Genomic DNA, 17,265 nt, shown 5'->3' with positions numbered 1-17,265 from the left:
TAATTACTATGCCTGCTTCACCAATCCCACCCGGTAGACTCAGGGCTTGGTAAAGAGAGTCCTGTTGTCTTCTGTTCACCATGAAATTCTTCCAGCGCCCAGCACTGTGCTTTGGAGTGGTAGAAGCTTGATGAACATTTGTAGAAAGAGTGAACAATGAGTATTAGCAGTGTGTGAGAACATGTAATGCTGGCTAGGTTTCAAGCCCATGTATTTGTGTAATTATTTTTTTTTAATATATTTTATTGATATTTCACAGAGAGGAGGAAGGAAGAGAGATAGAGAGCTAGAAACATCGATGAGAGAGAAGCATCGACCAGCTGCCTCCTGCACACCCCCCACCGGGGATGTGCCCGCAACCAATGTACATGCCCTTGATCAGAATCGAACCTGGGGCCTTTTAGTCCGCAGACCGACGTTCTACCACTGAGCCAAACCGCCTTTGGCATATTTATGTAATTAAATATCAGAAGACATAAAAGATGGTTTAATTTATGCTTGGGATATTGAAATCAAAAGATTATAATGAATGAAGTGCTATTTGTTTCTTGCCCTTGCTTTTGATGCCTTAGGGCACCTACTAATTTGTCAAATGCCTTTGATGAATTTGTTTGCATTTTGTTTGATGTCTATTTGTTTTCTGGTTGTCCTCAGGGAGTGGAATGTCTGTCTGACTCACCCTGACAGATCAGGGATGGCAGATCTGCTGCTTTAGAAAATTCTTCACCCCAAGGGCTGTAGCTCTCCTGTGGGGAAGGCTCAAGATCAAATGCTGTCACTGGCAATGCATTGCTGAAGACACACAGTGAGAAAATGCCACGCATTGATTCAGTGTACAGGTTTTAGTAGAAAACTATGATGAATTTTTAGCCTGTTGAATACAGATTAAAACAACAATAACCGTTAATCTAAATCCTGAGAGCTTCCCTTGTTATTTTTATTTTCTTGTTTTTCTTGCCCACTGTTTTCAATTTAATGCATTTGTCTTCACATTATTCATGGAAACATGCTTTTTTTCAGAGAATTATTTTAGCTATGCTATTGGCTTTCACTTCACTTTTTACATAGTCTATTTTATACTTCTTATTTAAAGTAATCAAAAGAAAGCTTCCCCAGAGTAAGGACAATAGGCATATCAGGTTTCTTATATAAGGTGATTTTTTTTCTTCTTTTTTAATATATGTATAAGTACACTGTCTTTCACATAACAGACAGAAAATATTTGTTGAATCAATAAGCACATAAGCCTGGCCTTGTGACTCAGTGGTTGAGGTTGATCTATGAACTAGGACAATGGTCAGCAAACTCATTAGTTAACAGAGCCAAATATCAATAGTACAATGATTGAAATTTCTTTTGAGAGCCAAATTTTTTTAACTTAAACTATATAGGTAGGTAAATTGTTATTAAATTAATTAGGGTACTCCTAAGCTGGCCTTTGCTAAAAACTCAAGGGGCCAAAGAGCTACATGTGGCTCGTGAGCCGCAGTTTGCTGACCACTGAACTAGATCATGGTTCAATTCCAGATCTAGGTACATGCTCAGGTTGCAGGCTAGATCCCCAGTAGGGGGTGTGCAGGAGGCAACCAATCAGTGATTCTCTCTCATCATTGACGTTTCTCTTCTTCTCTCCCTCTCCCGTCCTCTCTCTAAAATCAATTTTTAGAAAACATATAAAAAAAAACCCAAAAACACTTAAAATAATTATATCTCTATATTTCTCCCCTTACAAACTATTCTTAAAAATGGTAACACTTTATTTAATTTGGTCAATGTAAAATGCTTTTTATTTAAACATTTAAAAATATAAACTACTAAAGGCCTGGTGCACAAAATTTGTGCACTGGGGTTGGGGGAGAGAGTCCTTCAGCCCGGATTGTGAGAGGGCAGAGGTCAGGCAAAGGGACTCCACCAGTGCATGATTGGGGCCGGGGAGGGACACTGAAGGTTGGCCAGCTGGGGAGGGTCCATGGGAGGGCTCCAGGGTGTGTCCAGACTGTCTTGCTCAGTCCCAATCAGCTGGACCACAGCAGCAAGCTAACCTACTAGTTGGAGGATCTTCCCCCTGGTGGTCAGTGCATGTCATAGTGAGTGGTTGAGCAGCATTAGCATATTATTAGCATATTATGCTTTTATTGGTTGAATGGAAACCAGACAACCTGATACTTAGTGTATTTGGCTTTTAATATATAGGCTAGTAATAATCTTTGCTCTAAAAGAGCCAACAAAGTTGAGTGAATGGACTGATTTGACCAAGAAATGAATTCCCTAAAAATTGTAGTGATTACAATAATGGTCAGGATTAAAAACGGATTGTTAATGGGCACTTCTGAGATAATTTTGCTCATTCTGTTTTCTTTAGGTCTTTATATTGTATCTAAACTTTGTTGATAATTAAAGGATTTGAAAAGAAAGGAAGGGTTTGAGGTAAGATAGATGTAGTAGGAAAGGGGCCACAGAATAATTATTTAACATATTGGCATATAAATAAATAGTATAATAGGAATTCTCTTATTTAATTCAAGGAAAATCTATAGTTGGTTACATAATTGAAAACCAATGAATGTGAGGACTCATTAAAGAGTGATTAACACGTACCTTGAATACTTTATAGTAATACTAGAGGCCCGGTGCATAACATTCATACACTGGGGGGGAGGGTGTCTCACAGTCTGGGATCCCTTGGGGGATGTCTGCCTAAGCCAGCAATCAGACATCCCCTGAGGAGTTCTTAGCACTGCTGCAGAGGCAGTAGTGGCTACCTACGCCACCGCTGTGCTCACAGCCGTGAGCCCAGCTTCTGGCTGAGTGGCACTTTCCCTCTGGGAGTGCACTGCCCATAAGGAGGCAGCTCCTGCATTGAGCGTCTGCCCCCTGGTGGTCAGTGCATGTCATAGCGACCAGTCATTCTGTTGTTTGGTCAATTTACATATTAACCTTTATTATTTAAGATAAACCTATACATTTATTGCTCATTCACCAACCATTTGAGTGTTGCCTTCTAATGCAAGAACCTCATCTTCCTTCTTGCATACACCACACCCATAACACATCATTTTCATTTCCAGTTTAAGTTTCATTAAAAAAAAAAGACCTATCACTTGTAAAACAATCTAAAAGTATAAGCATTTTAAGTTTTTATCCTACTATTTCATACTTATCTCACCACCACCAAAATTTAATAGCATTTTAATCATTTCTTTATAAAATATTCAAAGATAACAACACTTTTTTTTCATAGTTATCTCATTAGCTTTTACATAACGTTAACTTAAATAATTAGAATGGTAAAAATAACTGGCTTTCACTTGTGAAAAAACAGACACAACTGATTTTGACTTTGTAAGCAACACAGTTCAAAGAGAGGGAGGGAGCCGAGTGTCTAGGGCTGCTGGGGAGTAGCTGTCAGAGACAGGGTGGACCATGTCTTAGAGGTGAATGAAGCACTCAGTGAATTCAAAATTTCGATTAATTCCAAGAGGACAACATGCTTTAAAATTTTTACTTTTTCCTCATCTTAAGAATAACATTTTTATAGGAATTTGAAAAAAATATGAAAATAAAACCACGCATACGATGTACCACCTGAAAAGTCACAATAAATATTTTCAATCATTCTCAGTCCATAAGTGCACAGACCACATTTAACCCAATGGTTTTAAACATGGTCCATGTTTTTAGCTAATAGTACATGCATCATACAGACATAAGCAACGTGTTATTATAACAAGCCATTATTTCTTTATAACTCATAAATATTAGTAGTAATGCTGGTCATCTATATTAGAGTTTTTAATTTTTTTTTTCTACAAAGGTCTTGTACCAAAGAGATATTTTTATAAATAATATAAAAATGTATAACACTAGTATAGACATTCTGTGATCATTTAAACAATTAGTATTTTTGGAATATTACATTTTTTAAATGCCTTAGCCATTTACAAATGAAGATGCATGAGTACAGGAAGATAAGAGACACGCCCAAGACAACATGTCCCTCGCCAGCCCTTGATCATGCACTGGCGGAGTCCCTTGGCCTGACCTCTGCCCTCTTACAATCCAGGCTGAAGGACCTCCCCCCCTCCCCCACTCCCACCCCTCCGAGTGCACGAATTTCATTACTACTTGCCTGGTACTTAATGAAAGAGTCAGACATCCTTAGCCCTGCCTCAGAGGAGGGAGAGGCTCTGGCCACTGCCCCTGTGCTCGCCAGCCAGGAGCCCAGCTCAGGGATTCTGGCTGAGCAGTGACCACCCCATGGGAGCCCCCTGGCGGTCAGTTCAGGTCATGTAACTGGTCATTCTGCCATTCGGTGGATTCACATATTAGCCTTTTAGGATTTGAGGTGGAAAAGAAGAGGGGATGCTGGAAGAAAGGAAAGGCAGAAGGAAGAGAGTTAAAGGGTGGATTGTTGTTCAGATGGTTTCCTGCACCTCCATTGACTCCTGTCTCTCCCTCAGGGCATCCTTATCGGGAGATGCTCTGGGGAAATCACTGGCTTTCAAGTGTATTCATTATGTGTCCTTTTATTGCCTCTGACCTGACTCTCCCTACTTCACTTTTAACTCTATTCCCAGGCACATTGTACTGCTGCCACTGTTGTAGTGTATATCTTGTTAAATTTCAGCTCTGTCCTAGTTTCTTCTGGATGTCCAACTCTCCCCTCCCCTCTTCCACCCCATTCACCTGCAGGTCTCGAGGGACTCTACTATCACCCTATTTATACAGTCTGCATAAGACAGCTCTTTATGTTTTCATTAGCAGGCTCCCCTACCCTATTCTAGAACTAACTTTGTCATGGCACATGGCAGATTCTAATTTAGTGCCTACTTGCCTGATTGAATTTTCTATTATAGTGTAAGCTCCTTGAGGAGATGGACCATAGCTGTTTTGTTTACCACTATACATCTTGCACACACAACACAATTCCTGGCACAGAAGAGGTAAGCCATAAATATTGTTGAATAAATAAAAGATGGATCTATAGTTAAATATTACCAGACTCAGGATAAGTAGATCGCCGAGTCAAATATCATGTAATTACTTTCTTTATTAAGTACTCTTCAAAAAATTAAATTGACACTAAGCTTTTTAAGAACAAAAATTCTCCTACAGTCTGGCTGGTGTAGCTCAGTGGTTGAGCGTTGACCTCTTAACAGGAGGTCGAGGTTCCATTCCTGGCCCGATTGTGAGTTTGGCTCACCTGTTGCGGGGCGGGGTGCAGAAGGCAGCCAATCACTGATTCTCTCTCATCATTGATGTTTATGTCTGTCTCCCTCTCCCTTCCTCTCTGAAACCAGTAAAATTATATTTTAAACATAATTCTCCTACACTATGCTAGCAACACTGTAGTGCTCCTTGCTCCATAATCTTCCTTTTTCTCTTCTCCCTGGCTTTTCTGAGGGGCAATCCCTCTGCTTGCAACACAGATTCATCCTCTTCCTCCCACTTCGATAACCAACTCCTCCCTCTCTGCCCTTTTATCTCCCACCTCCTTCAGGAAGCATTCCTGACCCACTGACTGATTGCCTCCCCCTTCCCTCTCAGAGAACTTGGTTTTTAGTTCAAAGTCTACTTGTGCTGCACTGCACGAAGGAGAACAGAGAATCTCACCCACTTTGGTCAGTTTCCTTATTTCAAAAATGAAGGGTTTGTGCTAGACCATTGATCTTTAATTTCTAATTAGCAGCCAAATTCTCTTATTTTATAAATAAAATTTTTTATGAAGTCCTATATATTCATTAAAGAAGTCCGTCACAGAGCAAATGCCTGGTCTTTTCTCCAGTGAGCTAAAAAGCATCTTCCCTACACTGCCTACATGGGGCCACCCTTGTGGACACAATCGTCAGGGTCACCTCCCTGGGAAGGGCCTCAGTCACATTATCACATTCATGTCCTTTCTCTAACTATAAGAGGAGTCGATGGGCTACTTTGTTACCTGAGAGTGAAAGTGAAAGGCTTCCCTGCCCCTGAAGGTGGATGCTTAGGGACGGATATTGAATTCATGAAGGGATGAACATGAACCCGTTGGTGGTAGCAAAACAGCATCAGGTGTTAGAACCGTGCAGTCAGACGAACCTCAGTTGAATAACCTCGGTACTTGAGTTCTTAAGAAAGAATTCAGAGGTAAGACTCAAACTCTAAGAGAAAGTTTATTTAGAAAGTCACAGAGGTAGAATAAGTGATCCATAGCAGAAATGGGCTCAGGGAACAAGTTTCAGAGGCAAGAAGAAGGTTCCTTGGAGCCTAGGAGAGAGAAAGGTAAAGGCAACACATCTGGAGGGAAGAAGAGGTGGAGAGGAAAGGTTCCGGCATGCCCAAGGAGGGAGAGCCATAGGACATTCAAGGGTGAGGGTTTGTAGGGAAGGTCCCAGCGGTGAATCTCACAGCATGGCCATCAGCTTTCCCAGGTGTATTCTGTTAGGGTCATTGTCTCCACTGATGTATCCGAGCTAGAGCAGGGGGTCATTAGTCATGGCAGCTGGTCCTGGCATTATCTGGAGCTGAAATACAACTGAGGTTTAGATGTCATCTCGAGGGAGGAGAGGTCAGTGAGTCTAAATGGCAGGACCACTGATATGTCGGGGAGAAAAGGCCACCCAGGACTTTCCATCCTGGTAACCTTCTGTATGTGGCTATAAGTTAGTTGCTCAACCAGTTTGTCCAGCTATATGTCTCCGTTTCCCCCTTCCACTTGCCTAAGAATCTTTCTGGCTTCTTACTACCCTGCCTCAGCACCATCTACCCCAGTGCATGTTAACTACTGGTCAAGAATGTTGCCGGGAGAGCCAAATCAGTGACGTGTTCCTCACTTAAAATCCTTCTTTCTCAGCTCTTCAATTTCCATATAGAAATCTGTAAATGTTCTTCACTGGTTTTGTAGAGAAAAATTACATTCTAGTCAATTTGCTACAAATTCAAATTAGCTAATATTGAAAACTTTTTTAAAAGAATGCTCCTGTAGTTTGGCTTTATTTGCTTGAGTATTATTCAGTGTCAACATTACACAGAAAGCTGACTTAAAGAATAATCCTTGGTCAGAGACCCAGCAATAGTAGAATAGGAGGATTTGTTTCGGAGAGTCTTAGAAGGAATCTTATTGAATCAATAAACAGCTTGGATCCAAATAATAGAAGGATATAAAATATGTATATTTATAATATCACATTTTTCTTTGGATACTGTTGAAAAGTTCTGCGTACTATGATTATTTATAGAATTTAAAGCTAAATGAATAGCTAAGGGGGACATATTACTTGAGATGCTATAAGGGCTTAAAGCTTGAGATCCTCTGGTCGCCAGCTGTACTTACTGGCTCATTGCCAACTGGTATCTTTGTTTCTCAATGGATTTTCATCACAAGGAGAGACTGCATTTCAGAGCATTTACTTTCATAGAGAGTTGCTATAGGTTAGAATGCATATGTGTGTTAATTCATCTTTAATTTTATCTCTTTTTTGCATTCATGTTTCTTTCCAGTTAACAAAGAAACACTTGGCTATGCAATATGGTATAGTGGTCCAGATGTATTTTATGGAGCCCAACAGACACATTTTTTTTCTGTCATAAATAAAGGATTACTTTAATTTTTGTTCTTTCATATTAAATTTTATATAATTATATATTTACAGTTGAATTTTGAGTATAGACATAATCATATTGGCGATTTATCTCTAACAGTACCATTTTTGTCATTGATTCGAAAGGGGCTGTTACATGTGGCAAAGGGGAAAGATAGTCAATAAAAGGCTTTCAAACTAACAATTAGTAATTTAGGGACGGATAGAGAAAGCAGCCACGATCTTTTAATAAAGACATATTTTGAATCTCAGAAAATAATAACCTATTGGTTGCATGTTAGAATTTCTCTCAGAGAAATGGTCCATTTGTATTCTCTGGAGCCAAAAAAAAAAAAGAAAAGAAAAAAAAGAATAATTATCTGAGAAGTAAACTGAGTATTGAGTAACACTTTTCCTGTTCGATGATATATCTTAAAACTTAAAGTAGTCATTTCTCTTATTTTGTAATATGTCTTATTTCAGCATACCAAACAGTAAGTGAAGTTAATAGATTGTATAGAAATGCCAAGACAGGTAATAATTTACATGTTCTCTTTTGTATATAAAAAATCAATATTATATATTAGAAACCCTGTGGCATGCTGACACAAAAAAATCCATGTTCAAATCAGTTTTTTACAGACAAATAACCTCTGATGTGAACCAGACAATGATTAGCCACCATATTTTCCGAGTACAGATGAGCTGTGACAACTTTCATTTAAAAAATGTAATTACAGATGCAATAAGCTTTGGGAAAAGATTTGAAAGACATTTATTTTTCCTTTGACAGTGAATGCTTTCTAAATTTTCTTATAAAATAAACTTATGTCTTTAGACTAATTTATCAAGGCTTATATGTTCTTGATGGCATTGAAATTTTGCTAACAGCAAGAAATAGTTGAATTCCTAAAAGCAAACAAATATTGTACACTGATGAAGTCTTTTCAAATGTGCCTACTTATTATAACAACTTGAGTGAGCAAAGCTGAGACCAGGTATGAGTTTCTTTGTCTTACTGATGAGAAAATTGTGTTTCCCAAAAGGATAGTGATGGACACTGTGCAAGCTCCAACAGAGTGGCTTCAGTTCTCTGTGATTTTATTCATGGTCACTAAGTCTTTTTTTAAGGTGCCAGAGCATGGCAGTCATCCAAGTGGGAAGGCACCATCCTTCAGGTTAAGGAGGAGATTTCTTATGAATAATGAGGGATCATCTCAGACAGAAGGCATCCCAGCCTCCAGGATTTTCCTAAACCTCTCTCCACGTTGGAGATCTCAGCTGCATCTGACCGCTTTGAGAATGATGCTGTCTTCTTGAGGTTCTTTACCACCACTTTATCATTTCCTGTCAAATAAACCAAATTTTACACAGATCTTTGCTGTGTTTTATTAGTTAACATTTAGTATATTAAGGAAACATCTCTGTTTATAGTTTGCTAACAGATTTAATAATGATGGTTGAATTTAACCAAGTTTTTTTTTTTCCCTGTGTCTGTTGAGATGAATATATCTTTCTCCTTCAATATCTCAATTTCATTAATTATTTTTTAAAATGTTGTAAATGTGCCAAAAACAGATTTGGCTCAGTGGATAAAGTGTCAGCCTGTGGAATGAAAGGTCCCAGGTTCGATTCCAGTCAAGGGCATGTACCTTGGTTGCAGGCACATCCCCAGTAGGGGGTGTGCAGGAGGCAGTTGATCTATGTTTCTCTCTCATGGATGTTTCTAATTCTCTATCCCTCTCTCTTCCTCTCTGTAAAAAATCAATAAAATATATATTTTTAAATGTTGTAAATGTTAAGGTATCTTGGCATTCCTTGGACAAGCCCTATTAAATGCTATAGTCAACAACAATAACAACAAACAGTTGGTGTTGAAATCAACTTGTCAGAATTTTCTTTGCTATTTTTGGGTATGAGTGTATAAATACTAAAACATTACTTTATTACAGAGGCTTTCACTACCATCTTTATAAAGGAGCAGCTTTTCCCATTAATTGCTGTATTCCTTTACTCTTTATTTTTTTTTTCTTTTCATAGTACTTACCATCATCTGACATTACATATTTATTTGCTTATTGCCTATCTCCTCCAAGAGCATATAAATTCAGTGAGGGCAGACCTTAATTTGTTCATTAATCTACCTTACATAACTCGGGCAGAATATTTGTTTACTGAATTAATTCATGTGAATTAATTAATCAGTGTATATAAATGAATAACAATATAAGTAAATAAACTTATATTTTTTTTCTCTTTTTCTGTCATTGATTTTGATAGTAAGGATATTCTGGCTTCACAAAATGAATTTTGTATAAATATATATTTTATTCTAAACACTTTGTATAAATGTATATTTATTTCTTTGGATTTGCTATGGTCTAGTGCTTCCTTGTGAGTAGAGCATGATGAATGATCTAATTTCTTTAATGTTATAGTTCTACTTGTTTCTAAGACATTTCTTCCTGAATTATTTTTGTTAGTTTGTATTTTCCTATAAAATTATTCTTGTTAATCTACCTTGTCAGATTAATTGGTATATTAGTTTACTATTGCTGCTACAACAAATTGCCACAAAGTTAGTGGGTTAAAACAACACAAATTCATTATTTACAGTTCCGGAGGTTAGAAGTCTAAATTGAGCAAGTAGGGGCCTTTTCCAGATTCAATAGATTCCCAGCATTTTAAAATATATATATTTTATTGATTTTTTATAGAGAGGATGAGAGAGGGATAAAGAGTTAGAAACATCTATTTGCCCACAACCAAGGTACATCCCCTTGACCAGAATCGAACCTGGGATCCTTCAGTCCGCAGGCCGATGCTCTTTCCACTGAGCCAAACCTGTTTTGGCAAATGCCCAGCATTTCTTGGCTCATGGCTCCACTTCAGTCTAACCCTCCCGCCTTCCCCTGTGACTTCAAGGGCCCACCTGGATAGTCCGTGATACTCTCCCCATCCCAAACTCTAACTAAACCACCGCTGCAAAGACCCTTTCGCCATGCTCACAGATATTAGCAATTAGGACGTGGCCATCTTCTGGAGGGCCATTATTCTATTGACTACAATTGGCATCATATTTTTCCTTGCTTTTCATCCTGTCTCTCATTTCAATATGTGTTTGTCTCTTACACTGTTTCTTTCTCTCAAGCGATTTGTGCATCCGCCCACTTTAATAACTACACCCTGGCAACTGCGGGGTTTGTTAAAGGCTGGAAAGGCACGGTCAGCTATGGTGACACATTTGTTCAAGCGAATTTCCCCCGATCTATCATCTCCCAGGACTTCATCAAGCAAAGCCACGTTCACTATGTTCTGGATGGTGCTAAGCAGCGCCTGGTAGACTGCTTCCCAACCGCCTTCGAGGTCAGGGTGGACACTGAGGCTTCTCATTCTGCATCCCGCCCTAGCAGCTGCCCGTTCTCTCCGGATGAAACCTGGGAGCGTCCCTTCTCTCCGGGAATACCCAGGGCGGTGCGCGCCTCGCTGTGCTGCCCGCGGGGACCCGAGGCCTGGGCATGCGCACCGGCCCGGCGGATGGATGGGCAGTGATCTCTCCGGTCTCTCCCCCTCCCTTCTCCCGGACCCGGACCGGTCGGGCTGGTTCCCACACCTGGGGAACGAGCACGTCCGACCCATCCCTGGCCTCGAGCAGCTCCGGATCCGAGCCTGCCTCCTCCGCCCCTGTTCCCTGCAGGCTGCCAGCTCCCGGGAGTGGAAGCCGCTACAAAGGGCTGGCAGGAAACGTGTGCAGGATTAGGGAGCCGTCAACCACCAGGGGATCCCGTCTCCCCACAAACCGGCGTCGATCGGAGGAGGCCGGCGGGGGGGAGGAGGCAGAGCGCGCAGCGGCCGGAGCCGCGGGGAGAGGCCGGGCCGCCGCCCCCTCCCTGCCCGACCCGGCACCGCCTCGTCCGCGGCGGCTCCAGGCACCGCGCTCCCCGCCCGGGCTGCACCGGCTGCCGCAGCCACACGCTCCTGAGCCCGCGGGCACCGTGCACCGAGGAGCAGCGCCCGCCTCTCATCTCCACCCCTCCCCTCCCCGGTGCCTTCTCCGCGGGGACTCTCCGCCCCGCAGCCCGCGCCTCCTCCTGGCCAACTTTGAGCCGGAGGAGCAGCAACTTTGACCGCGGCTGCGGGTTTCCAGTCCCCATTCTCCCGGGCAGCTGTGGCCTCGCCCGGCGCCCGGGTTGGGGGGGTTGGGGGTGGGGAAGGGAGGCAAGAGTTTCCCGGACGCAGCTGTGCAGCGGCTGGCTGTTTGGCAACCTGTTTCCAGCGCGCGGGGACGGGCTTGCAGCTACTAGTCACCGGGAGGCGGTGAACTTCTCCCCCCGGCTCACCCCGCCGGCCCCGGAGCGGCAGCGTCACCGGGATGTGAATAGGCAGAGCCTCCGTTACCGAGAAGGCATCGCCCCGAGGCGGGGAGGAGCGCGGGGCTTCTCCCAGGCGCAACATTTCATCGGCAGTCAGGTGTCGGCTGCAACTTTTCAAGGTCAGCAGCCGCCGGGAGCGGAGCGGAGCGTCCCTCTCGGCACCGCGGGGACTCGCCGCGCTCGGGTAGATTTGGCTGAGACATGCACCGGGCGCCGGACGAGGAAGGATCGTAGCGCCGGAGGGTGGTGACCCCCGTCCCACCCCCTCCCCCCCAAAGCTCCGGGTATATCTCCGGGCCGGGGGTAGGTGACATGTGTCTCACTCTCAGCAGCAACTTGGGCAGCAGGTGTCGGTCCTAAGCGGGAGCCGCGAGCCATGCCGGGCAGGAGCGCGCCTCCCGCCCGCACCCCGCGGCGGCTGCTCCAGCTCCTGCTCCCGCTCCTGCTCCTGCTCCAGGTCTCCGCCTCGGCTGCTCGCGGGTCCGCCCCTGCGCCCCGGAACGCAACTTGTCTGGGGGCGAGCTGCTCACCTGCATTGGGCCAGCGGCGCGGCGGGGATGCCCCTCTGCGCGCCCGCGCGCCCCGGGTGCGGGAGCCGGGAGCCGCGGAGCACGCCGCGCCCTCGGGGGACCTGCCAGCGGCCCGGAGCGGCGGCCCCAGGGCGGGCCGAGGAGCGGAGGCGGCGGCGGCAGCGGAGCCCTCGGGACCTCCAGCCAGACCACCCGGCGGCTCCTGGAGGTGGAGAGGGGCCCGGGATCCGGAGCCCCCCGGGCCTCTGGGGAGAGGGAACCCCACTGGCCTCCAGCTCTTCCTGCAGACCTCAGAGGAGAAGGAGAAGGGTCCCAGGGGCGCTGGCATTTTGGGGCGCAGCCAGGAGCCCGGGGTGAGGACGGAACCCGGAGAAGCCAGCGACCTCTATTACTGGCCCAGGAGAGCCGGGAGGCACCAGGGTTCCCACCGCGACTCGCCCTCCAAGGCGGTCCGCGGACCCCTGGGGCGCGAAGGGCGGGTGATCGCGCCCCCCGGGAGGGCGCTGGCTCAGAATGGGTCCTCCTCGGGGGAAGGGGTGCACGAACGCGAGGATCCCCGCCGGCGCAACAGCACCAGCCGGCGCCTGCGCCTCAAGAACCCCTTCTACCCGCTGACCCCGGAGTCGTACGGGGCGTACGCGGTCATGTGTCTGTCGGTGGTGATCTTCGGCACCGGCATCATAGGCAACCTGGCGGTGATGTGCATCGTGTGCCACAACTACTACATGCGCAGCATCTCCAACTCCCTCCTGGCTAACCTGGCCTTCTGGGACTTCCTGATCATCTTCTTCTGCCTCCCGCTCGTCATCTTCCATGAGCTGACCAAGAAATGGCTGCTGGAAGACTTCTCCTGCAAGATTGTGCCCTACATCGAGGTAATACCTTCCACGGGGTCTCCAACTAGTGGCTTTACCCATTTCCCGGTTTTATAGTATCAGGACGGCTGCGCCAGGTACCTCCCTGACTGTTGAACTCCTTTCCCCCCTTCCCCTTCATTTCTCTTGCCAATTATCTATCTATCATCTATCTATCTATCTATCTATCTATCTATCATCATCTATCAAGAGGGGTAGCTTTGTTCACTTTCAAACTCATCTGCTCCCAGATTGTGCAATAATTATGATCTCCTAAAATGTAGAATTGTTTTGATTTTATTTATTTAATTTTTAATATATTTTATTGATTTTTTTTTACAGAGGGGAAGGGAGAGGGATAGAGAGTTAGTAACATCGACGAGAGTGAGAAACATCAATCAGCTGCCTCCTGCACACCTCCTACTGGGGATGTGCCTGAAACCAAGGTATAATACATACCTACTCTTGACCAAAATCAAACCTGCAACTCTTGAGTCCACAGGCCATCGCTCTATCCATTGAGCCAAACCAGTGAGGGCGAATTGTTTTGATTTTAAATTTATTTCCTTGAATATAGTGTCACGTATATTTCTGATTTGGCACCAAGCAGAGATTCTAGAGTTAATAAAAGGCCAGCGCATGGTTGTCATGATCAAAACCCAGCAAGAAAAAAAAAAACCTGTATAATTTGTCTTCTAGATTTCCAGGCTCCAAGATGATTTCCCCCCTCAAGAGATTATTGCATTTTTTTCTTAACTATCAAAATAGGAGTAATATTTTATTCAACAAAGGAAATCTGCCTCTATTTGTCAGTTGGCCTCATGGTATATTAATGACCTCCCAAATTAGTTTAAGTGTCTTTGGCCATCTGCCATGCTGTCCCATCTAAACTCTGGTGTCATTTCTTGTCTTTTCTGTTTCCTTCTCCATTTCTCAACACTTTTTACTTATTTTGTATGAATGAGCTTAAGCCAAAATAACACTTCGGCCATCCTGGGACAGAATTTATTTAACATTATCAAAGTATATATGTTTGCCATTTGCCATTGGCTATTTTAAGGGATTGACTCTAAAACTAGAAGATTTTTTAAGAAGTGGGGCATTTATATATAATAGGTTCTAAACTTTGGAAACGAAAATCTTTCTGCGTAAAATGTGCCTGTTTCATCATACAGCCAGCGTCCTGCACTGCTATTATGGCGGTTGGAATGTGCTCTTTAAATGGCCTCTCTTTAAACACCAGCTCTTGGACAGAGCCCAAGTGCTCTGCTGCCAGTTGTGCCTTTAGCCAGCTGGCCCTTGGTTTCCTCCATTCATACGGCTTGTTTCATTTATGGAAGCAGAAGAAGGGAAACTGTAAATATTCCAGAGCCCCTGATCCTGTCTGGCACCAGGGCCAGTGACACTATGTTCAACATTGTTCCAGGCCTAAGGCTAGGGGGTAAGTACACAGTAACAGGACCTACTTAGAAGCACCAAGACAAGAGTCAGTAAATAAGACCCTGTGTTATCCTGGCAGGGATCAGAGGCACAATCATGCCATGCTTGCTAAATCAGCTGTTCCTGTTTTACCAGGATTCAGGATTTCTCTGGTTGCCAAGCTCCGAGGAGCTCAGAAATATCCAGGTTATTTGGTAGACCATCCCATGTGGAATTGCAGAGGAGGCAGTTGAATTTATGTTAGTGAAAATGTGTCTACCAATTGCCTTTTCAAGGTCCATTTCAATTTAAAAGTTCCTTTGTTTAAGAATGTAGAAGAAATTAAGATATGTAAAGAAGAGGCAATAGTAAACTATAAAATGAACGGGGGAGTTTCTCCAATAGGAAAGGCATATGTATTGGACATGAAACCTTTATCATTAGAGGAAAAAGTAATCAAGAAGACAGAAAAAGAGAAACTGGGGAAAGAAACATTTTTACTAAAGTTCTTAAAAAAAACTTTAAAAGAAAAGAATTCCACCGAATTCACACAAAAACTGGTTAAAGTAATACCTATAAATTGTGAACAATGATATTTATTATGTATGGGTTTTCATTCAAATTCTAATAAGTTTTAAAAAATATGTCCTGTGCTTTCATTTGTATTTCATCTTCTAATTTAATTCTCTGCTCCTTAAGAATACTTGTTTTTACCTCTTGTTATATACACTAGTGGCCTGGTGCATGGATTCATGCACATGGAAAGAAAATTAATTAGAAGAAATATTTTAACATTACTATTTGCCCTTTCTCTGTAATAGAAATGTCCACAAAAACAATCAAATTCATGATCAACAATAACAAATCAAAACACACATGTGCAATTGGCACCACTAAGAGAGCTTTATATGTACTCACATGTGCGAGTCAACATTTATTTTTAAATTGCTAGTGCTGGTCATATGTACTGGCCAGTTGGTTGGTCGGTCAGATGGTTGGACGGATGTAGGATCAGTCTAGCCTTTTATATATAAATATGGCTATTTTTGGTCTCTGTATTTTTTCTTCTTTATAGACTTATGTAAAAAAAAAAAAAAGTTATTGGTACCAGGCTCTATTTTATTTTTAGAGAAGCAAAGGTTTGGGGGAAAAAAAGATTCGCTATTTTTTTAATTGAAAAATTAGACAACAATATGTATAATATTTTTACTGTTAAACTAGTGAGTGAAAATTTCAATTTCTCATCTAAAATGTAGAATATGTTCTCTACATTTCTACCTAATCTTATTTCTCTGAAATAGTTTTAAAATATTTTATCATGCTTTGTGAAAGCAATTACAGACAGTCCTTGAGTTATGTTGGACTCGACGTACGTTGTTTTGTGGTTATGTTGCCATCTCCCATTTATTTATATAAAAAAAAGTTCCGTTATTTCAACATATGTACATATGTGTTTTATGTTTTTTTTATTATTATTTATTTACCACAAGTAAGATCAGGAATTATCTTTCTTTTAAATTATTTTACTGTTTCACTTCATTACTGCTGTGTATGTGCTCCATGTGAGTGACGTAGGTGCTTATGTAGGTGTGTTCTGACTTATGACAAAAATCACATTTTGTCACACGGTAGGAACATATCTACGAGGTAACCCAAGGACCTATTGTATTGGACTATTAACAGCTTCATAATTCCTGATTATGACAATAAGTACAGTCCAAAACCCAAAATAAAATATTTCTGCCTCCAGGAGACACTGTTATTTTCACAGAAGTCGCAGAGATTTATTTAGTGCTTGTTCCATCTCAGGTTTCCCCCAGAGCAGACCCTAATGTGGGAATTTGCTTGCAGGAAGTATGTTGGGTACACTCAAGTTCAATGCCGAGTAGGGAGTGGAGCATGCTGGACTGGGCAGAAGGAGAAGCTGAACTGTGCTGCAGATGCCACAAAGACCACAGGGAGCTCCCAGTCTGAGGTGGCCTGCAGAGATATCCTGAATGGAGGCGTGAGGGCCCGCACTCTGTGTCCCCTAATGGACCAGTCATTGGATACAAGTGGCTCCCAGAAAGGGGCCACTACGTTGAGCTGGGTGGATCTTTTTGGTCAAGGGCAACTTCTAGAGAGGGATGCAGGTAAGAGCCGTCAACCACCAGTAGTGCTAGTGGCTGGGTGAATCAGCCCTTCATTAGGGCGGCAATCTGGGTGGGGAACCAAAGCTTCCACCACTGTAGCTTTTGAACTATCATGTTAAATTAGAATCAGATGGCATTTTAATCCAACTCCTTGATCTTAAAGATGAAACATGAGGCTCAGAGAAAAGAAAGGACCATCCTAAGTATATACTAATGTACCTAGTCAGTGGCAATCAGACTCTTTGTCTCAGCACTTAATGTGGACATTTACTATTAGACTAACATCTTTGAGGCAAAAGGGTTCCCTGAATACATTTATTTTTATTTCTGTTTTTTGGCATCTTTAAAATATATTTCTATATCCAATAGATGATTATAAAATAACTAGATGCCCCTTG

At 42.9% G+C, this 17,265-nt stretch overlaps 1 protein-coding gene across 1 annotated transcript in view; it reads left to right on the top strand.

Annotated features, from left to right (window-relative positions):
• Nucleotides 1–17,265, top strand: part of GPR37 (G protein-coupled receptor 37) — a 37,210-nt gene that overhangs the window by 1,561 nt on the left and 18,384 nt on the right. Inside the window, exon 2 of the mRNA XM_036425887.1 lies at nucleotides 12,300–13,337. Coding sequence (XP_036281780.1) covers nucleotides 12,309–13,337 — 1,029 coding nt within the window. The 5' untranslated portion in view covers nucleotides 12,300–12,308. The remainder of the gene's footprint in view (nucleotides 1–12,299; nucleotides 13,338–17,265) is intronic.

This window comes from Pipistrellus kuhlii, unplaced genomic scaffold (genome assembly GCF_014108245.1).
Source record: "Pipistrellus kuhlii isolate mPipKuh1 unplaced genomic scaffold, mPipKuh1.p scaffold_m20_p_10, whole genome shotgun sequence".
In the NCBI taxonomy this organism is placed as follows: Eukaryota; Metazoa; Chordata; class Mammalia; order Chiroptera; family Vespertilionidae; genus Pipistrellus; species Pipistrellus kuhlii.
Note: the sequence above shows the minus strand (reverse complement) of the source record. Positions and strands in the feature narration are given on the sequence as shown.